The sequence below is a fragment of the Parasteatoda tepidariorum genome, chromosome 9 (genome assembly GCF_982258835.1).
Source record: "Parasteatoda tepidariorum strain Cologne lab strain chromosome 9, Ptep-v5.0, whole genome shotgun sequence".
NCBI classification, from domain to species: domain Eukaryota; kingdom Metazoa; phylum Arthropoda; class Arachnida; order Araneae; family Theridiidae; genus Parasteatoda; species Parasteatoda tepidariorum.
In genome coordinates, this window is record NC_141763.1 from 51,831,751 (window position 1) to 51,856,221 (window position 24,471).

Consider the following 24,471-nt stretch of genomic DNA (forward strand, 5'->3'; position numbering starts at 1 on the left):
TTTTCGTTAACTAATTTAAAAATTTTGATTGTAAGGCATTTTTTATTCAACTTACATAATAATTTTATTTAAATACATATTTAAAAAAATTCTCTGCATGAATTTTAAGCGAAAAAAAATTTTATGAAATAACAATGAAATGTGTATTGGAAATAAAACAATTTTTTTTCCCGAAACAGTCAGCAAATGTCTTCATACCGGACGTAACCGGACCACACCCACAATTTTTATTTTTTTTTAAATTAATTTTGAAAATAATTCAAAACAATAAAATGAGAATAAATATAAGTTTTCATTCACAATGAAATTTATTAAAAAACTATCTTTACTTTAACATTCACTGTGGTGGTCCCATCTAAGTTTCGAAATATTGTACATCATATAAAAAAACAAATAAATAAAATATATTTAAAAAAATAATGAATAAAAGGGGTGAAACTGGAAAGTATAGCAAACCAAGACAAGAAACTAGTAAAACAACTTTTTAAACACCCCTAACTTCCGATGAAATCAGAAGAATCAAAATCTCATCAGAAATAAAAAGATTGTTTTACTGTATATACAAAGCGTCGGGGTTGAAAGGGGGCTGGGGCGTCGTGTGACCCGGATGCCCCCAGGGTTCTTTTCTGAACAATCAATTTTTTTTTTTTACCTTTTCTTAGACACTCCGTTACTTGTAGGGGGAAAAAAGAATCAGTTCTTTGCTGTCTGTTATATTTTAACGGTGGGAAAATGACTCTCGCTTGCTTTGTGTTTGTTGTTAGAAAGGGTTTTTGTTTTATTTAATAATATTATTCTTTGCTCGCTGTTGGAAATAAAGTGTATTAACAGCTTCGAACATTTTATTTTATCCCTTTCGAACCCGATGGAATCATGAATTATTTTTAACAGACAAATTTACCCATCTTATTGTTTCGCAACACATTTTGTGCTTTGAAATGAATGAATTTTTCAGTGCAAGTTTAAACATATGTTGTTGATGTTTCGTTTGTGCTTTTCGTTGTAATTATCTATATTTAATTATGTAGTTATAATGATGTATACACTATTCTTTTTTCTATGTAGAATAAAATGAATTAACGATTCTCGCAGAATAAAAACTACAGAATGCTGAAGAGTTGAAACAAAATGAATCAGATGATTTTTTTTCCTTCAATTTTTTATATTATTGTGCATGTAATTAGACTGAAACAAACATTATATTTTCTGAGTAGAACAAAATGAACTAAAAACTTTTGCTAAAAAAAATAACCGAATGCTGAGTGCTGAAGTTGAAAAAAATTGGAGCTGGTGCATTTTTTTTTCTTTCGTAAATTTCATTATTATTATTACAGATTGATTTATTTAATTTTATATTAAACTAGTAAATGAATTATTGCTAACGTTGATAAAAATTGGAGGTGATGAAATTTGTTTTATTTTATAACTTACCTTATTATTAAGAGGGCAATTAGATTGAAGCAATTACTTTTCATATTTAGAATATCGAATTAACAGATTTTATTATGAAAATTACCCGTTGCTAAAGTTGAAACAAATTGGAACTGATATTTTTTTGTCATTTTCATTACTATTACAGATCATTTATTTACATTTGTCGGAAACTAATTTATTAATGTTAATATTCTTTTAATTTCAATCCAATAGAATATTGTTCTAATTTGAAGATGATAAATTGACCTCTGGAGTAATTTTATCCAGCAAAATTTCTAGTTGTTTTGCCTTCCAAAGAATAAGATGGAATAAAATTAAGGAATATAGAAAATAAATAGACAATAAAAATGAAAGGAAATAAGTAATCAATGTTATTTTTATTGCTTCGCAAAGCATAATTTAAAATAAACTTTTAGTTAAATTTAAATTACCTTTTATTATTTTTAAGATGATTGAATTATTATTTTTAATAAATAATTATTTTGTCAAGAAATTTTATTTAATTTTTTTTAAAAAATCGATTTAAAATTACAATTAATTCTTTTAACAAAATACATTCTGCAAATAATAATTCACAAAATTAATACAAATTTTTTTGTTATTATTTCTTTTACTCTTTAATAAAGTATAATTTTATTAATACAATTAATTTTATCGATTAGAAATTAATTATTATTTCTAATAAACGAATATCAATTTATTAAATGGGCTTTCCTTCAAATTATAACAGTACTTTTTAAAGATTTATATTATTAATGATTCTTTTCTATTATTTAATTTATTTATTCCTTGGTTTGTTTTAATTAATATTTAACTTATATTAAATTTAAGAGATTTCCGAGAAAATAATTCATGGATAAATATAATAAAATTTTGTTTAAAGAATAATCACTTTTTTCTTTTACTTTTTTTCTCTGCATTTAGTTACGATTCTATAAATTTTCTTTTCAATTAATATTTAATTTATATTGAGTTTCTCATCAAACTTAAGACATTTCCGGGAAAATCATTTATGAATAAATTATAATAACATTTTATTTAAAAAATAAATTCTCATCTTAATGGATGAGTAATTATTATATTGATGAGTCATCTTATTGATGAGTAATTATTTTTATTATTAATCTTAGCTTCATTTCTCTATTTCTATTTTTTTTTATCAATAATAATTTTTCTCTGCATTTTAAATGAATGTTTAACTTATATCGAGATGCCCTTCAAATGGGAAACATTTCCGGGAAAATCATTCACGGATAAACATCGCCAAAAACACGATGTTTAAAATTCTGAAATCCTGTATCATGGTTGGGCAGATGTTAACACTAGTAGTGGAAAGGAAGTGATTGAAAAAAGTTTCAACTGCGGGCAAACGCAACAGCACATGCTGGTAGGACAATACTGTGAAAGCAGCTGGTAGGGAAAATGTGTAACGGATGAGGTTCAAGTTCGTGTCTTAACGTCCTGCAGAACACCTTTTGTTTGCTTCTCTTAGTTTTGTAAGAAAAATTGTAACTATATTCGAAAGCTCAATGAATTTCGTTATCGTAATAACAGCTATCGTTTATTCAGTAGTAAAACTGTAACTGATAAAAACAACTGATGTGTTTAATAGTAACATAAATATTACTATATAATTTTTAGGAAAGCAATTAATTAAATAATTATCCTTTCGTCCTCAGAACATCTTTTAATATGCTTCTCTTAGCTTTGTAAGAAGAATTGTAATTCAAAGGATCGATGAATTGAGTTATCGTAATAACAATGGTTTATTCAGTAGTAAAGCTCTCTCTGTAACCGATAAAACAACTGATGTATTTAATAGTAACAGAAATATTACTATATAATTTTTAGAAAAGTTATTAATTAAATAATAACCTTTTCGTTTGCTTGCTTCTCTTAGATTTGTAAGAAGAATTGTAACTATATTCGAAAGCTCAATGAATTTGGTTATCGTAATAACAGCTATGGTTTATTCAGTAGTAAAACTCTAACTGGTAAAACAACTGATGTGTTTAATAGTAACAGAAATGGTACTATATAATTTTTAAGAAAAACTATTAATTAAATAATTATCTTTTCGTCCTCAGAACACATTTTATTTGCTTCTCTTAGATTTGTAAGAAGAATTGTAACTATATTCAAAAGCTCGATGAATTTGATTATCGTAATAACAGCTATCGTTTATGCAGTAGTAAAACTGTAATTGATAAAATAACTGATGCGTTTAATAGTAACATAAATATTACTATATAATTTTTAGAAAAGCTATTAATTAAATAATTATCTATTCTTCCTCAGAACACCTTTTAATTTGCTTCTCTTAGCTTTGTAAGAAGAATTGTAATTCAAAAGTTCGATGAATTGAGTTATCGTAATAACAATGGTTTGCTCAGTAGTAAAACTCTCTCTGTAACCGTAAAAACAACTGATGTATTTAATAGTAACAGAAATATTACTATATAATTTTTAGAAAAGTTATTAATTAAATAATTATCTTTTCGTCCTAAGAACACCTCATTTTGTTTCTCTTAGTCTTGTGAGAAGAATTGGAAATATATTCGAAAGTTCAATGAATTTGGTTATCGTAATAACAGCTATCGTTTATTCAGTAGTAAAACTGTAACTGATAAAACAGAGGATATGTTTAATAGTTATAAAAATATTACTATATAATTTTAAGAAAAGTTATTAGTTAAATAATTTTTTATCGCCCTCAGAACACCTTTTATTTGCCTCTTTTGGATTTGTGAAATAAATTGTAACTTGATTTGGAAGCTCAATAAGTTTGATTTGTCACGCTTATCGCAATGTCAGCTACTGTTCTTTAAATACTGAAACTGTAACTGTTTGATAAAGCAACTGATGACATTAATAATAACAGAAATATTACAATTTTTTTTAAAAAAAGTTATTAATTGATTAAATTAATTATATTTTCGTCCTGCAGAACACCTTTTATTTGCTTCCTTTAGTTTTGTGAAATGAATTGTAACTTGATTCGGAAACTCAATAAGCTTGATTATGCAATGCTAATCGCAATAACGGCTATTGTTTATTCAATTGCAAAACTGTTACTGTTTGATAAAACAACTGATGAGTTTAATAATGACAAAAATATTACTACATTATATATTTAAAAAAGTTATTGAATAATTTAATTATTTTTATCGTCTTGCAGAACATTTTTATTTGCTTCCCTTAGTTTTGTGAAATGAATTGTAACTTGATTTGGAAGCTCAAAGAGCTTGAATATATTTTTCTAATCGTAATAGCAAGCATTGTTTATTTAATAGCAAATCTGATGTAATTTTTTGAAAAAACAAATATTGAGTTTAATAACAACAGAAATATTATTACATTATTTTTTTAAAAAATAACAGTTTATTAATTGTTTTATTTTTACGTGTTGCCGAACACTTTCTGTTTGTTCCTTGTATGTTTGTAATCTAAATTATAAATTAAATTGGAAGCTCAATAAGTTTAATTATGTATTGCGCTGTAAATAATTCCGATTCAAATTATGATTAAAAGTAATCTCTTTGAGTGCATCATCCGTAAAATATTTTTGAGCAAAAATCAAATTTTACGGTAGTTTTTGCAACAATATTTATTTAATTACAAAGATTCCAAGATTTTACTGTAAATATACGGTATATCAGATGTTTTGTTACGTAAAATGTTGCGATAAAAATGGATTTTACGGTAAAAAGTACTGCCTACCTAAATGCTGATACTTTTTACCGGAAATTTTTACTGTGGATCAATTGTAATAAAAACTATCTTTCACTCAATTGTAAAATAGTTACAACTCATTAATTAATTATAATAAAACTATTGCCCTACAATTTAAAACATTAGTAACTAACTTATTTATTTGTCATAAATAGTGATTTATTTCCTAACAATAAAAGAATAGTAGCTGCATCTTACTGCTATTTTATGGTGGTATTTATCGGTTTTATTAGATGCGATATTTTCGTATTTTATCGTAACTGTATCGTATCATATCGTAAACATCAATGCTTGATATTTTGGAAGATATAGCACAAAACAGCACTTCCATCAACTTTATCGTGTTTTAGATGCAATCTTTTATAAAAACGATTTGAAAAAAGTTATTAGTTCTAACTTTACAAGAAAATTAATATATCTATTTTAGAGATTTTTTTTAATTACATTTTGATCATAAACTCAACTCCAATTATTACAATGTATCTTTAAATTCAGGTGACATTTACCATAAACTTCTTTGAAACAGCGTTACTAATTATGACTGTTTGTGTCAGATGCCAACGTATCACGTAAATTTACCACGCTAGACTGATTACGGTCAAGGTATTTGATTTGAAAGTGTCGTTTTCCTTTTCCGAAATAAAATGTTTGAAACTTATTTCGGACAAATCATCTTACTTCATATTTTTATTTCAAAATTTTACTAAAACTATTTCGCAAATACTGCTATTGTATTAATTTTATCATAATTATAATTTATGTTCTATTCCCCTGTAGTCAATGAATTTCGCTGCTAGCAATGATGAATTTATAGGTTTTATGAATTATATGCCTTATGTTAGCAATTATGAATAGGTATTAAAACGTAACTATTGAAATATTCCTAACTAGTTAACAATATTCTAACCTATTCCCTGGTTTTTATTTTATTCTATTTATTTACTCTGAGAGAATAAGTATTGTAAAAACTACCAGAATATGGAAAAATTTACCGTATTTCTGGATCTATGAGAACACCAAATAAATCGGTAACTTTTTCTGAAGCGATTTGGCAATAATTTGGTAAAATTAACTGTTCAATATGGTTTTTATAATGTGTGCTAAAATTTGATACGTATGTTATAATCTGGTAAGTTTGTCATAATATCTTAGCATAAAAATCATTTATACGTATAAATCTGCTTTACGGTTTTGCATATTTAACTAAATGTGTGGTAATAAGAGCTAATTAGTAATATGGTTAATAATAAGGTAATAATTTTAAAAGCCAGAGTTTCCAGTAAACCGTTCCATATGAACTGATAAATTGCCAAATGAATGATTGAAATACCGTATATTTTGGTTTTATTTCCCAGAATTATGGTTTTTTCATAGAAATGTCATTACCATACTGGTAAAAGCGTCGTCGTAATTTTCGAAATATACTTACTTATTAGCGATATTCTACTTCTGAAAATATACGTAATTTTGCTACATTAATATGCTATTAAAACCCAAAAACCTATTATAAAACCTATTTGAATATGAGTACCTCCCTATCCATCTACGTTAAATAAATTAGGTTGACAGTAACCTAACCAATTTCATGAATATTTATCTTGTTACTGCATTGATTTACTAACTGTAAATATGTACGTAACTATACTACATTATCCTATGTACGCCTATTCACCAACGATCAATAAATCTCGTTGCTAGTTATTATGAATAAGCGTATCTATTTACGAATGATTCATAAATTTTGTTTATAATATTTCAGTCGTAAATCTTAATATGTACCTGAATAAGTAACTACGATATCATAATCTAGTTACTGACATATCACTTGGTAAATTGCGTTGATAATACTGCAATCCTAATTAGAGTTATGCTCTTATTTATTTCATCGAGTGTTATTATGCTATATTAATATCCTAATTATATATACTAATTATGTATACTAATTATATATACCTATAATGCACCAACGTTCAGTGAATTCTGCTATATAAATGTAAATTATAAGACTTACTAATTGAATTGATTTTCCAACTGTGAATATGTATCCTTATTATATTAATATTCAATCTATATATTTACATTCTCGTACGCTTTTTTTAAAATCCGTTGATAGTTCTACACAAAAAAAAACATGTTTTCTTTTCTCTAAGTAAAATAACAACTCATGAAATCGCTTATGTTTCATCACTACAAATGAATTAATTCCTATTCATACAGTTATAGAAGTATCATCAATCACAAAAAATACAATTTTACTGAGTATAATATTTTTTTTTAAAGTTTTCTATGAACTAATCTTGAACTAAAATATTTTGGAAGTGCATAAAACATATGCGATATTTATTTTAAAGATTTAATTTTGATTGCAAATTTAAAGTTTTCTTAAAAAAAAAAAAATAGGCATGCGTGTAACTGCACAGTTTATTCATTTGAAAGAGCAGAAAACATGTGATTCTTATTTGATAGAACCTTACCCTAAACTGTGAAAAAAAAATTCTAATCGAGACTACGAGAATCTGGTAAAATTTAATGCGTTTTTGGTTTTATGGGAGCATCAAAATTGTCAGTAATTTTAACCGAAGTGCTTTGGTCATGAGTTTGGTAAAATTAACAATAAAATATTGCTTTATAATTTGTGTTAAAAATTAGTAATTTTGTAATGATACCTTAGAGCATGGCATAAAAATCATTTATTCGGCTAAATTTACCTTTCAGCTTTATATTTTTTTTACTTTTTATGTGGTAATAAAAACTAGAATTTTGAAAACTAGAATTTCTGGTTAATCGCTACCATAAGAACAGAAATATTAGCAAATGAATGGCTTACCAGAAATGCCATTACATTACAGTTCGGTAACTTTACCGATTTTTTTTCTCCGTGTGAAATCGGCATTTGAACACCTAAAATAAAATAAAAGAATTTTTCTGAGGAATCCTTAGAATTTGAATCCTTAGAACAAATTATATACTGTTAGAAATTTCTCGAAAAAAATGGTTAAATAACAAATTATTAAATGATTATTTTATCATATTTAATCAAAACAGTCTAAGAACCATAAATAAAAAGGTAATCAAACTGTTAAGTTTGAGAAAAACTGTTTATTAACTGCTTTCACCTAATACTGTTAAACAACCAGAATTTTATCGCACCAACTAGAACCACCTAATGAAGTTACTTAATTCTTTGCAACTGCGTGAACATCATAGTCAAGCAGGCTTATCTGTCAATCTCATGATCGGCAGAACTAGAGTTCGATTCCTAGTGTTGACACCAAAATATTTCGCTCATTCCCTTGAACGCATAAATAATTCCTAGAGTCCGGCACTCTCCAATGACCATTACTTTACGAATACCTGAGCTCATGTCTAGATAAATAAATTTTTTTTAACGTTTTTGAGAAATGCTAGTAGTAAACTGTTAAAAAAAAACATATATTCATGGTTTTATAACCATATTTTTTGTAAATGGTTTCAAAACCATAAAAAAAAGGTTCTTTACCACAAATTTTACAGTGAATCGGATGGACAGACAGCTGCCAGTTATTTTACCATAATTTCAGAATGAAAATTTTAACAGTGTATTATGTATGTCATTAAGTTATATATTCTTATACATTTATTTTAACACGCTTTAAATACGAGTTATTGCTGATTTGACCGAATATTTTAGCAGAACATCAGATTCTTTAATCTACTCGACTTCACCCATCTTTGTTAAACAGCATAAAATAAAAAAAGGAAGCTAGTTAAGATAGAATTTCTAATAAAGGAAGGATTCCAATACATCATGATAAGGATGTCCGCAGGATATATACCTCAGTTGTCCGGCACGCATTATGTCCTATCACCGAATGACTTGTCCCACCACCAAGAGACACAAATGTAATGAAACAGAACGTCAGCTCATAGACTTCACACATATTTTAAAATGTTTACGAACGCATAACTGGAATTACATTTTTACGATTATTGAGGTAACTATTTAAAGAACTGCAATCAAACGGAAAAGTAATTAAAACTATTTGTTAGATAGTAACTAAAAGTGAAAATTGTTGGAAGTTTAGTTTATGCCGAAGTAATTCGCAATTTTATTTCTGAAACAAAGTTTATTTTTGAAAAGAAGTTTATTTTTACAGAATTACATCAAATGGCAATAAAAGTGTAAATTGAAGCATTTTATTGCTGTTTAATTGGCTTTGTTGTTAAAATTCAAAAAGCAATTGTTATATCTTAAGGACGGGATTAAAATAAAGATTACACCATTGACTACGATCTTTAGAAAATCGCTCCCATAAATATTGTTTACATTGTAGAGATTCAAATTTTTGAAAATAGTTTATGAAAAATCTCTTGTAACAGTGAAATACTTTTTAAATTTCATTTATTTATTAATCAATTAATTAATTAATTTATTTATTTATTAATCAATTAATTAATTTATTTATTTATTTATTTATTTATTTATTTATTTATTTATTTATTTGTTTGTTTCTTTGTTTGTTTGTTTGTTTGTTTGTTTGTTTGTTTATTGGCTATGTATTTCAATATAAATTACAACTCGAATGCAAAGGGTATGATTTTGTTTTAAAATAAAATCCTCACTGAGAAAAAAATGATCGTATGGTTAAAAAAAAAACAAAAAAAACTTTTTTTCTGGTTAATTAAAACAAAATATACTGTATTTAAACCATTCATTTAGTTATTTTTCTCTTCATATGGTAACGGTTTACCAGAAATTCTAGTTAGAGTTTAAAAATGCTACTTTCTACTGTTCCAAAATCAATAAAAATTCTTTCCTTTGACTTGTTCAATAATTACTCCAAAACTACTAATAATTACTCTAAGGATTCAATCACATAGTAGTTTAAAAAACGAGATTGCTAGAGTAGTTAATATTGCTAAAACTCTGTCTGAAAGTAAACCTTTCAAACCTTATAAAATTTCCTAGTATTTATCGACTTTGGCGAAAATATTCATACTCGCTAAAAGAAAATTAAGCCAAAAAGCAATTAAGATCAAACTTAAGCAGGCCGAAGGCGCAACCAGCCGTAATTAACGTTTATTTAAACACGTTTAGCTTGAAGGGCTGAAAATATTGTTCTAATCAATGACCAACAACTCGTGTTAGTTTTCGAACGTTCTAAACTCCACCACCCCCTCGAAAACTGATGGGTCCCTTTGATTGTTGCTTCACACAAGCCGTGTTTGAGTAATTAACCGTGAAATGAATGGACGAAAGTTTTGAACTAACGAGACGTTAAAATAGTTGGATGTGGAAAATAAAATTGAAAATGTGTAAAAAAAAAAGTGTCTTGTTAGCGCGCGTGAAACAGACTTGAAGATTTAGCTCCTTTATGAATTTTTTTTCCGTTTATTTAAGGGACTTTTCATAGTTAGAAATTGATTTTCTCTCTTTAGTTTTTTTTCCATTAGAGAATGATTAATTGCAGTTCAAAAGGTTTTATCTAAATTTCTTTATTAATTAAGTATTCGCTTTCTAATTGTAAAAACAACAATTATTGGAAAAAAACTTATGAATTTGTTTTTTTTAGAAGGGATAGGGTTTTTTGTTAAACCTATCAAGCTTATTTCTAAATTAAATTATCGAATCGCAGAGTTACCTTAAATTTTAAAGTTATAAAATTTCCTGTAGTTGATTATGTTAGATATCTAATTTATTCATATTTTGTTGTAAATTGGCAAATTTATAAGGCAGGAGAAAAAAGAAAAATTATATTTAAAATTTATTTACTCTTTCTGCATTTAGTGACCTAGTTAAAGTTCAGATAAATTATACGCACAGAAGTATATTTGTAAATAACATGAAGACGGAACCTCTCTTACAAAAAAAAATACAATTAGTGACTTTTACTAATTTTTAACAATAATATATGACATTTTTTCATTTATACTAACAAGAAAAAAATTATTTTACACATTATTCGAATAGTACAATACAAATACAGAATATACAAATGTCTATCCTCTACACTATAAAAACTTTTAACCGTAAAATTTATTTTTTCAGAACATGTTACGAACAAAAAATTTGATTTACCATAATTTATACAGTGGTAATTATCGTAAAATTACTGAATTACTCTAACTAAATAATTATTAGAGGAAAGTTTTCTAAATCGAACATCTTCTAAATCGTATCGCCTTTGATAAATAATTAATTTTTAGTACTTACTTCAAATAAATGTTTACTAAAAAATATTTTATATGATATATAATTAGCTGAATAACTATATTTTATGATCTAAATATTTCAGTTGTAATTGTCAGTGATTTGTTTCTGATAAAAATTAAACTGCGAAAGGTGGTACGATTTAGACAACTCTCCTTTACTGTAAATCTTACAGTATAATATTTGACGGTAAAAATGGATTTTACGATAGAACGGATTCTACGGATGATGCACCCAAATTTTCGGTACTGTATACCGTAATTTGATTCGGATTTTTTACAGCATATGAATTACATTATTTTTTTAAAAAGATGTGTAATTTAGATAATTTCACAAGATTCTATTTTTTGTTTTCATTTTTCACGCCTATTTAGAAGCCTGTAAATTTGTCTTCAGCAGAAATTTATACTTCAAAGATTTAAAACATTGAAGTTTTTTGAAATAATAAGTCATTAAAATAATAGTTTAAGAAACTGAAACCATGATTTTAATTTAAAGCATATTTTCGTGTGAAATTTTAAAATCATCACACAGACGAATGCAGATAAAATTTCCAAACGGTAAAATTATACTTACTTCTTAAATTAAACAATAGATCCTGCGTTAAATAATCAATTTATGACCGAAAATTTCTGTTTTAATTATAATGATGCATTTTTGATCATTGACTCACATTGAATAATTATTCTATTTTTATTTCAGATCGTAACTTTTCTTGTTCTATGAGCTTCTATTAAAATCAAAGATATGTCTCTGCAGAAGAAAAGTGAAAATCCAAGTGTGCTTTTCTCTATGCTTAACTCCACAACACCATCATGACGCTTGTTTTGATAATTTGCTTTTATTTGAAACAACAAAGTGCAAGAACTTATTCGATTATTCAAGCTAAGCCTAATTCTAAGACGATGGCGCCAGGATAACATTCAGTTGTTTTCATCGTTAAGTGTCTTTGCAAAAGTCCAAAATCAAGAGCTTAAACTAGGAAACTTTCAAACTGGTTATGCAACATTATAGCCTAAATAGTAAAACTAGTTATTAGAACTATAAAATGGCTATTTATGTTGAGAAAAAGTTTTTAGAGAGCTTAAAAAAAGATCCAGAAGATAGAAGTAATGATGTAAGTAGAACATTATGTCTATTTTTTTACCATTTTGTGTTTTTCTTATTTTATGGGTAATTCCCCTATATGCGAATATCAAGTTTACAGACTTTAAAAGAACATAAACACAGTTAAATAAAATCATTATTTGTTTCTAAAAACTCTTGATGTCATTTACATTTACTGTAATTTTAAGTAACCTCCATTCCTTAAAAAAAAAAAAAAATAAGCGTTACGAACTAATTTCAATATGTTACGTCCGCCATAAGAAATTTTAGTAGCATGTCCTTAACAGTATATATTATTCTAGATATGTTTTCCTTTATGCATAACACAAAACATCTATAAGGACGCTTGTTTTGATAATTTGTTTTCACTTGAAACAACAAAGTGCAAAAATTTATTCAATAATTGGAGTTAAGCCTAATTCTAAGACGATGGCACTATGATGCTTGACAAAAGCCTAGTATCGCAATATGTTAAAAATATCGTTCCAACTCCATTTTAGTTTTTTTTTTTTTTTTTTTTTTTTTTACTGAAAGGCTTACGTTCATAAAAAGTGGGTGTTATCATTTGGAAATTTTGTAATTTTATCACTCTAACTGTAACCGTGAGAGCTACGCAATCGTTTTTACCACGATTCTTGACAGCATAGACCATGATGCCCATGTACAAAATTTCATTCACTCGCACTCTCCAGTAGGTCACATGTCGGAAAAAGTTATTTTACCATCATCGTTTATCTTTCTTTTACCTTTTTCTGTAGTATTTGTTATGGGAAATTTCATCATTAACGAATATCGTGTTTGCTGACTATAAAAGTACATAACTAAGCCATAACAAATCAAGCTGTTCCACTAATTTTTGTTATAATAACTTTTAATGTCAATTACATATTAACTTCAATTTTTTAGTAACTTTCATTAGTTTAAAAAGAATTTAAAAAATTAAATTTGTGTTTTATGGATAAAACACAATAATCACGTCTGTCAAAGCTAAATTATGTATTTTTTTAAATTTCTTATTAATCTTTTTTTCTTCTTATTATTCTTATTTTTTAAAATTTCAAATTTCTTAAAGGTAATAAAAATTTTAGTAAGTGTAAATGGCACTAAGTTATTTTAGCAAAAATTAGTAGAACTGCTTAATTTGTTTAAAACTGAGAACAAAAATGACATTTGTAAATGGTGGAATTGCCTATGAGTAATGTAATAATTTAATTAGAATGATGGAAAGAATATAGAGTAATAAAAGTCAGATTAATGCGAAAATAATTGTGAAGAATATACAACATGTGAAATGAAAACGTGTGTGTCATAAGAAACAATAAAAATTCGCATTTAATGAAATATATAAAAAAAATTTCTTTACTTTAATTTATAAAATACAAATCGGCACCAAATTTTGCCTCAAAAACAGTTTTATTACAGCTCCAAATGAAGCACATTGCTTCAATTTTCCTCAGTCGATGCAATAGAATCATTTTTGCACGTTATTTCTTTATTTGATTTTGTTTCTTTGTCTTAGTTCATTTTAATTCTGTCTTTAGTTGCCAAAAGTATACATGTTTCACCACATCGAATTAAAAAAAAAAAAAAATTTATATTTTCTGGAATAGATAGAGCAACAGGATAACCTGAATAGCTTAATGAAGTTGAAATTCATATTTCCAAATGTAGAAATAAAATTTTCTAACCATCTCCTAATTAAACTAATCAGCAGAACCTTCTTATTTGAGCGTCAGGAATTGATTAATCTAAAATTATGAATGTTCATTCAGATAAAGTACATTCTTCTGTCCAAATTTGTATTTCAAAATATCAATTGCACTATGTTGTTTGCATTTGTGGGGTAAACCCCTCAAACCATTAAGATTCTATGTTAGTACGTAAAAATCTGATTGCTTAGAACGGAAGCTTTTTTTATGTTCAGATTTTGCTTTCAGCAATATATGTAATCTTATTACAGCACGATTCCCAGAAATTTCATTCCAAAGCGTATTGTAGTTTTTTTCTTCAATTGGAACAAAGATTACGTCACTTATCTTTTTGTTCAAAAAATGACTAAAAATCATTGTGTTATTATCAAAATATGACATATAACTGATAAAACTATTCATATCTATTTACAATATATCTTGTGTACCAACTACTTAAGCATTTAGAGATCACTTGAGAAAAGAATAGATTATAGACTTTGATGTTATGATTCATCGTTTATTTAATTGTATGGATAATAAAATAAGAAAAAGTTGAATTCTTTATTTTTGGTTTAATATAATATATATGTGATAAATTTTCCCGTCATATTTGTTACGGAAAAAAAATTAAGTGGCAATTTACATGCAAAATTTTTTTCCCTCCAATGCAAATCTATTCACCTTTTCCACATGCGATCAATACAATATTATTCCTGCTTTTTGCAAATAATCTATGGAATTTATTCAAAATTCAATATAAGCAAATTTATCCGCTTGTTCTCGCATGCCAACTTATTTACATTTACTGTTAGAGATATTGTAAAAATATTGCAAACACACGTACACGTAAATCCTCAAATTTCAAACATGTTATTTTTTACAATATCAACTTATATAATTTGTTTTCCTTTAAAAACGATTATAAAGATAAAGAGATAAAAAATTTTGAAAACATTAAACTACCTTTCATAAAAATTATATCCTATTGTACAGTATAGTATTGTATAGTATTTTGCTTTTTTTCTAATATCATACTTTTTTAAATCCATTTTTTAAAATTTATATATCATCTTTTGAAAATGTAAGAAAAATTGAAGATTATATTTCACATGCATCAAGGCAATATAAAGGTAAAATTCGTCGAAATTTTAACTTAAAAACCGTTTTTACTTTTACTGTTTAGGTATAAAAACATTTTAAATTCTAATTTTCTTTTAAAATACATTAAAAGTAACTTTTTAATGCGAAATTATTTCATAATCCAGCAATTTTAAGCTCTATCTAAATTACATTTGTCAAATAATAAGTATCTTGAAATATTTTGATTTTAAAAAATATTTAAGAAAATTAAATAAGTACACAATTTTTTAAATAATTTTAAAAATGGCCTAATTCCAAATCGTTTTTAATTTTAAATTCAAACTTTTATTTTTAACTAAAGTCGCAACTTTAGACTAAGATAGAAATTGCTGATCAGCATTTATTCAACAAAGGAAGAAGAAACAGCAAAAGGAACAAACGAATTTAAGAGACAACAATCCTAAAAATGTATGGAACACATTCAAACAATAACTCATATAATACCAAACGACAACAAAAGTTTTACTGAATTTTGAAGAAATTATTAGAAGTAAAAATGTACTTCCTAAATACTAATTAAATAACATTTATACTCCTGATCTTGTGCTCATAAAAAAGAACATTATCGAAATTTCCATCACGTTTCAAATATTTGGTCGTATTATTTCTAAACTTTTATGCATGCTCAGTTATCACAAATTAGAGAATTCCGCATCTTATATACGAGATAAAAATCGTCTGCTGAATTAGTTACGTTGCGCCATTTTTCTTTGCTATTTTTGTCTGCAGCATTAGTATTCTGATGTACTCTTCTTTTCTAGGTTAGGGACGAGATTTATCTGATGTATTTTTGTGACTTATTATGAATAACCTATTATAAATTTGTTTTAAAGTACAAAAGAATAATATTTATTTCGAAATGAGACGGAAATATTAAGGTTAATGGATCAGAAAATGGTTTTTTAGGGTATTATCCATTTAATGTGCAATGTGCGTTTGCTTTGCTTAAACTAAATGAAACATTACTCCGGATTCTATTCAGAATGCTTTAATTTACTAATGGACAAAACTCGGAAACTGCTCTATTTGAGCTGAGAAAAATCTACTTTATTTTAACAATATATATTAATAATCAATAGAGATTTCTTTTTTTGTTAATTACCATAAATCTAGGTTATTTTGAAATTTTTTTCACGCGCTTTTATGAAAGGTGGGTAAGTTTAAAAAACTGGAAAGATGGGTAATAAGAGGTGCTGTTACCCTTTTATAAAAGAATAAAAATTATAGATTGTTTAATAATAAAAGATTGAGGTTATAGTTTATTGTTGATAACTTATTTCGAAGATAGTTTGGTTACATGATTCGTTTCAAGATGTACGCTATTCCTTGAAACTAATCCAATAATTTATTTCATTATGCAAATTAATTAAAGCTAAGTACTAATCCTTAATACTAAAAGAAAACACAACTATTTTTAATTCTAAATAGAAAAAAACTTCTTTGAAAAAAATGCGCTAAAAAGCAGCAGAAATTTCAGAAAAAAGTAGCAATAAAGAAAAAGAAAATGAAGGAAATAAAAATGAAAATATGACCACCGAAGCGACGTCTTCAGGGGGTACCGGCCCCGGTAGCCATGAAAACAAAACCATTTCTAATTGAGGGAGAAGCAAAAGCTTAAATTAACTCCCTCAGTACCCCAATGGTTTTGTATAGAAGTCCAGGAAAAAAACATGCAATATAAATAACAAATTAAGAAAAGAAACTCGAACAAAATCATCAGAAAAATAAAAACTCACATAGTCACATAGTTTCACACACAGTCACATACTCACATGAGTTTTTATTTTTCTGATGATTTTGCTTGAGTTTCTTTTCTTAATTTGTTATTTATATTGCATGTTTTTTTCCTGGACTTCTATACAAAACCATCGGGGTACTGAGGGAGTTAATTTAAGCATTTGCTTCTCCCTCAATTAGAAATGGTTTTGTTTTTATGGCTACCGGGGCCGGTACCCCTTGAAGACGTCGGCTTCGGTGGTCATATTTTCATTTTTATTTCCTTCATTTTCTTTTTCTTTATTACTAATCTTTAAAATAGTTTGATGGCATTTTTTAAGATAGTTTTTTTTTCAATTAATAAATGTTTAAGATTTATTAATTATTTAATAAACTTCATTCACTATAATTCTTAAAAATTCCATTTATAGAATATAAACTTTCAAATTTAAATATTAAAAATTAATAATAAAGTTACAAATTATATTCGCGTATACTTTTAAATTTACCTTGAAAATAATAAATTTAAATCCTTGCAGTTTATTTTTCAATTCTTATTTGAAATAAATTTGCGTTTTTAGTAAATATAATTTGTATAATATGCTTTTATTTAAAACTTTAATGATAAATTTTAAAAAATGGAACCGAGATTCGAAATGAAATTTCGGCTGATAATTTTTTTCCATTTTTTTATTGGAATTATGATATTATTTATGCAATGAGACAATGTTCCTCCTAACGTGAATTTAACGAAACGATTAAAATGAAACTGTTTCCTAATAAATAGTTTCCTAATAAATAAATGTATACTAACTGTTGCTTACAAAAAATAATTTTATTGCTATATATTAGTACTACATTAGTAAGCAGGGCAATTTTGAAGGTAAACTATGTATTTGAAGCAAAATTGTTTTTAATATTGTAGTTCATTTGAATGTGACGAATAAAAATTAATATCTCTTGCTAAAGTAACCTTTTGTTTTACTTTCTGTCAGAAATAAATAAATTAGTAAAAAAAATAGTTTTTTTTTCTATAAAAAGCACGGACGAAAAAAAATATGGTTAAAATTTACCATACTGATAGTCTCTAGTTTTTTTTCTTCTCTTAAACATAATTCTGGTATTTAAAGCAAACATATACAGTATTTAAACCATTCATTTGGTAATTTTTCCGTTCGTATGATAACAGTTTACTGAGTATCCCGATTTCAAAATCATAGTTTTTTTTTATCACCACTAATTTAGTAAAAATTGCTAAACTGAAAAGCATATTTAGCCGAATAAAGGGTTTTCATGTCATGATCTAAGGTGTCATTTCCAAGAATTTCCCAATTTTAACGCATTTGCCAAATTTTAACACGTATTATAAAACAATATTTTATTGCTTTTTTCATCAAAATCATTACCAAACTACTTCGGTAAAAAATCGCCGAGCCTTTAGTTATTCCCGTAGTGACAGAAATACGTTAAAATTGACCATGTTCTGGCGATTTTGACCATACTTGACAAAGTGAAGCGAAACCGCTTTAAGTGATACAATTTTATCACACACTTTTTAACGCTAATTTCCTACGTACTTCAATTTTTATTTCAATTTTCTAGAACAGATTGTATAGTTTAAAAGTAACTTAGTTAAATTTCTTGCAGTTATAAATAGTGTTTACAATGCCTCTTTTTCAAACACTCCAAAAAACATATAAATTCCGAAAAGTACAAAATCTCCTTCAAATCCTTTTCATTCTAATTTTTAAAATCCAAAATTTTTTTCTTAACAATTTTATTTCATACCGGAAGAAATGAAACTCTCTTTTTTTCAACTGCTAAGTCGTAACGAACATATAATTCCTTCAACGATATTTATTTTCGAGAAATTTCCCAATTATTTACTTATTAGTAGGGCCACCTCTAATTTTCGGAAGGGGCGAAATTTCAATTTGGCCGAATAAAAATTTCAAATTTGACCAAATCATCAATAAGTGAATATCATATAATTCATTAGCTCCAATAAAAACATTCATTTTGTTGTTAATATCTTCGCAATATATTAATTTTTTCCGAAAACATATCACTGATTTAAAGACTTTATACTTAATTATTCTAGTCAATGAGTTGCGATTGATTTATGGGTAAGGCCGTTGTGAAGATCCGCGGTTCGATCCCCAGTGGTGACTTGAAGCCCACTCAGTTTCAGATCAGTAGATACTAGTTTTTCTAGGAAGTAAAGGCTGCCTGTGCGCAATGCTGACCACATTGCCACAATTAGCAATTGCCGCATTGTGAAACCTTAACCTACATTAGCCCTCTGACACTTAAAGAGCCTTTTAATAACAAAATTTTAAAAAAAATGGAGAGAAAAAAATCAATTTGCAGCTAAAATGAAGACAAATTTTTCTCTACCCTATGAATCGAGTAACAAACAATTTAGTAATAGGCAAATCTCGTCGAATACCGGATATAAATAAAATAGGTATTTTCAGAATCATGCCCTAAAATGAAAATATAATTTTAGTAAATAAAAAATGAAGAATAACAAATTACTCATAAGGAAAATGTTAGCTGAACTTATGTAAAATACATTTATTTGTTGAATTTAAAAAAAATGAACAATAATAAATTAGATACGAATATAATGAATGTGATTTTATGCCTTATTTTTCCAGTTAATATACATAATAAATAATAATAACTTAATAAACTAATAAGACCGGCATATAAACAGATGTAATAAAAATGATTTCTTTAAACATTTTTACGTTATTACTTAATTTTCACGTTTTTTTCTTATATCATCGAAGGGATTTTGTAAAAGACTCATTCTTTTCTCCTAAGTTTTATTCAATACCCCAATTTTTATTTATTTTTATTTTATTTTTTTATGTTTTATTTTAATTACATTGAAGGATAGATCCTTTACCGTTTATTGCTCCCCAATCCTCGAAGTTTTACATTTCAATTACTCCAAATAAGAGAGAAATTTAAGCAAAATAAGACATGCCGTTCATAATTTTATTTGTGTTCTCTAAATAAAATAAGAGAAAGTGAATTTCGTAAATTAATCTTATTAGAGAAACGTAACAAAAGAGATTTGAAAGTAAGAGCTTCTATCAACATATTTACAAAACATTAGTCTAGGTTTCAGCAAGCAAAATAATGTATGCATAATTTTCAATAAATATTAAGCTCCATATTTATCCATACTTATAATTTAATTTTCTTTTTTGCTATTGAATTTTATTAAAAAAGTGATGCAAAATGTAGTACACCTCTGAATAATATCCAATATATTTGATATAATCAGTCAGCAAATAAATTCTGGCCCGACGTGAAACTAATCACTAATTTAAAAAGCTATTCTATTTAATATTTTGGATTTTGAAATGGAAATTTAGTAATTTTCTTCATTTTTCTCGATAAACAAGTTTCTTTGTTCCATTATTTCAATTTCAAATCCTGTTATTAAATCATTATATGTCTTATAATTTTGACCAAAAGTTTTCTTGTCACAGTTAAATGAAAAATAAACTTAACAATCGTGTTGGTTACGCCTTTAGTGCTGCCATCTAGGTATTATATTTTAAACTTAAGACCACAGTTTAAAATTATCTTGAATGATGCGCTCTTTTGCGATTTTTATTTTCCTGGTCGTGATTAACACTTTATTTATTCATATCTCATTATTTATTTATTCATTTATTTATTTTTTTGAATTTCAGATAATTCAAATAATACTAAAATTACCTTGAATTATCAAAATTTAAGATACTTGCTAAACAAAATTGTAATTGAACGTAATTTTTTCATCATCTTTCTGTGCTGTTTGAAGTCTGTTACTGTTTATAAACCTATTGTAAATATCTTTTTTTTTTAGGATCATCACATTATCTATTCCTATCTGCATGGATTAGAAGCATTGTCTTCCCTAAGAGAAGCATCACTTCGTACGATATGTAAATCAGTGCGCTACGAAGCATTTGAAGCGAATGATATTTTATACTGGTAAGTTAAATTACTGCAATTTCAATTTAACATTTCAAAAAAAAAATATTTTATTAATCTACTAAATAATTTATGTGTTATGAAATTTTGCGGAATCATACCACACAGAGACAATATTCATGTTTTTTATATAAAAATTATATTAATAATCGGCTTTATTATTAAAGCCGTGATGAAATACAAAGGTTTTTGACAGGTAATATTTTAGTTTACACAATAATTTCCATGATTTACATCTGCGTATTTATATCTCTGATTTAGTTAATCACTAAAACTCAAAAGCCTTTTCTCTATTTTTGCCGTTTCTAAAAATGTTAAATATGATAATCTTTAACGTTTAACATAGTAGTTAAAGCAATGAAGCATGATACATGAAGTAAAATTGTTTTTTTTTTATACCTTCGTACTACGAAAAAGTAGTTCTTTTTTTTTTCATTATATGAACAAAAAAAAAGCAATTTTATGACGGTCAAAGGCAACCAATATTTTTAAATTCAACGAAGTTTTCAATCCTTCGTTACTAGAGAACAAGAGAATCGAATAAAAATTAGAAAAAAAGTATTTGAATCCTTCGTTACTAGAAAATTGGAGAATCAAATTAAAAATTAGAAGATAAATATTTGAATCAAAAAGAAAAAAAAAATATGAAGAACATTAAGAAAAACAATAAGTTTTATTTACTGCGCATAAGCTGCAAGTCATAAATAAACTCATAAAATAATTTCAAAATGTAGAGATAGCATGGAAAAAATTACGATGCAAAAATCTTTGCAATGAGAAAAAAGGGGAGGATCTTTCTGACCCAAATTCACAGGTGTTCAAAAGGGTGTGTTCAAAAAAAGGGGGGAGGGGAATAATAATAATAATAATAAAAATAAAAACGCTCTCCTTTCTCTCTTCTTTTTGGTTTCTTGTTACTTTCATTTTTTTTCTTCCTATTTTTCCTTTCTAGAATCCTTTCTGGCCTAAAGTCACAGGTGTTCAAAAGGGTGTGGTGTTCAAAAGGGTGAGTTCGAAAAAAGGGGGGAGGGGAATAATAATAATAATAATAATAATAAAAACGCTCTCCTTTCTCCCTTCTTTTTGGTTTCTTGTTACTTTTATTTTTTTTCTTCCTATTTTTCCTTTCTAGAATCCTTTCTGGCCCAAAGTCACAGGTGTTCAAAAGGGTGTGTTCGAAGAAAGGGGGGAGGGGAATAATAAAAATAAAAACGCTCTCCTTTCTCCCTTCTTTTTGGTTTCGTGTTACTTTTATTTTTTTTCTTCCTATTTTTCCTTTCTAGAATCCTTTCTGGCCCAAAGTCACAGGTGTTCAAAAGGGTGTGGTGTTCAAAAGGGTGAGTTCGAAAAAAGGGGGGAGGGGAATAATAATAATAATAATAAAAACGCTCTCCTTTCTCCCTTCTTTTTGGTTTCTTGTTACTTTTATTTTTTTTCTTCCTATTTTTCCTTTCTAGAATCCTTTCTGGCCCAAAGTCACAGGTGTTCAAAAGGGTGTGTTCGAAGAAAGGCTCTCTTTTCTCCCTTCTTTTTGGTTTCTTGTTACTTTTATTTTTTTTCTTCCTATTTTTCCTTTCTAAAATCCTTTCTGGCCCAAAGTCACAGGTGTTCAAAAGGGTGTGTTCGAAAAAAGGGGGGAGGGGAATAATAAAAATAAAAACGCTCTCCTTTCTCCCTTCTTTTTGGTTTTTATTTTTTTTTCTTCCTATTTTTCCTTTCTAGAATCCTTTCTGGCCCAAAGTCACAGGTGTTCAAAAGGGTGTGGTGTTCAAACGTATTTTTTCCTGTAATTTTTTCCGTATTTTTTCTACATTTCTCAATCGGATCTCGTGATCTACACGCGCCATCTTAAATAAAAAGGCGAATAATGGATTTAGTTGATGAAATAACGACTATAATTGAAATAAGACGTTTCAGTACTCGAGGAAGATATAATTTTGTCACTAAGGATATTATAAGTAAAAAGAATTTGGAGCTAGAGCTGCAGGCTAAAGTTTTTCCTTGTTCTGGTAATTATGTGTCTGTTTACATCACAAAAGAAGAAGCAGATAAATGTATGCTTGCTGTGGACATAAAATGTGTTGTCTGTGTGCTAGATTCTGATAATTCACGGAGATTTTCTAAGTCATTCGAATTCAGAAATCATGACAAGGCAGATGTTTTTATATTTGGCTTGGAACAGTGCTATAGTCAAAGTACTTTGCTGAGTAATTCGGCGGAGCTCTTACCAGACGATGTTCTATCTTTGCAATTGGATCTGACGTACGAGGGTAGAAGAGTTTCCACGCCTATACTAAACGTAAGCAAAACATTGAGGTTCTTGGCGGACAAATACGTGTATTCTAGGCAAGAATGGTTTACAATCGAAACGATGATGGGTGATTGTCATAATATCTATTTCGAAGGAGGAGTAAGCACGCCAGGTTTCAAATTATGTGAGGCTTCTTCAGTTTTCGATCGAATGCTGAAAACGCCAATGCTTGAAAAAATAACCAAAAGAGTGAAAATTCCTGACTTTGATGCCGCAACTTTATCGCTATTATTGCAGTTCGTGAAGAGTGGAAAAATTAAATGGCCTGAAAACATAAAGAACGTGTATTTTTTATACGAAATGGCGGATAAGTATGCTGTTACAAATCTAACTAAAGAATGTTCTCGTTATCTAGGTAAAAAATTAAATCGAGAAAACGTAGCTGATATATCAGAACTCGCAATTATGCATAATGATTATTTCTTAAAGAAAGATGTTTCAAAGTTTTTCATGGCCAAAGGCATTTTATTAATAGGGAAATTAAAGATGGAAAACTTTTATGCATTAGCCAAGGAAGTAAATCTCAGAAAAAGTGTTCCAGAATGTTTTATGTCTGTTGGTCACATTAACCATGTTAATCACTTGAATAAGCATATTATTTTGATTGAAAATTTTGAAGATTCTTGTATTCTCTACAGAATTGCTGATGAATTCAAAATGAACGACATGATGCAAGAATGCTCACGATATATGAAGCAAAACATTCAACTAAAAACCTTCAAGGTTATTCTAAACCTCGCCAAAGAATGCCGCAACTGCAAACCGTTAGCTTTTATATTAGATTTAGTTTGTCAACGCATCGATCAAAATATTGCTCTTGAAAATCAAACAATGTTCGACTCCATTCTTTTAGGAGATGATTCTTTAAGTTCTTCAAGTTCAGAAATGGCATTATTTAGTTGTATTGAAAGTGTTTGCATTCTTTATAAAATGGCAGACGAAATGGGAATAGATAAAATGATGTTGGCATGTGCGCAGTATTTGGAACGAAAAGTTGAACCAGTGCACGTTAGAACTGTTGTACGTTTCGCCAAGGATTGTATGAATCGAAAGCCTCTTGTTTTTCTTAAAAACTATGCACATTATATGGATCAAGTCATGGTGGAGGAAGTTCTGAGTCATACTGAGCCATTGCCTTCTGACCATGAGGGTAC

The 24,471-nt window shown here is 27.3% G+C and overlaps 1 protein-coding gene across 2 annotated transcripts in view; it reads left to right on the forward strand.

The window, feature by feature from the left end:
- The window catches only part of LOC107455860 (rap guanine nucleotide exchange factor 2), a 368,973-nt gene that overhangs the window by 60,171 nt on the left and 284,331 nt on the right, over window positions 1-24,471 (forward strand). For both annotated transcript variants that reach the window (XM_087151806.1, XM_087151807.1), the window contains exons 2-3: window positions 12,059-12,473; window positions 20,879-21,006. In XM_087151806.1, the coding sequence (XP_087007932.1) occupies window positions 12,405-12,473; window positions 20,879-21,006 (197 nt within the window). In that variant the 5' untranslated portion in view covers window positions 12,059-12,404. The remainder of the gene's footprint in view (window positions 1-12,058; window positions 12,474-20,878; window positions 21,007-24,471) is intronic.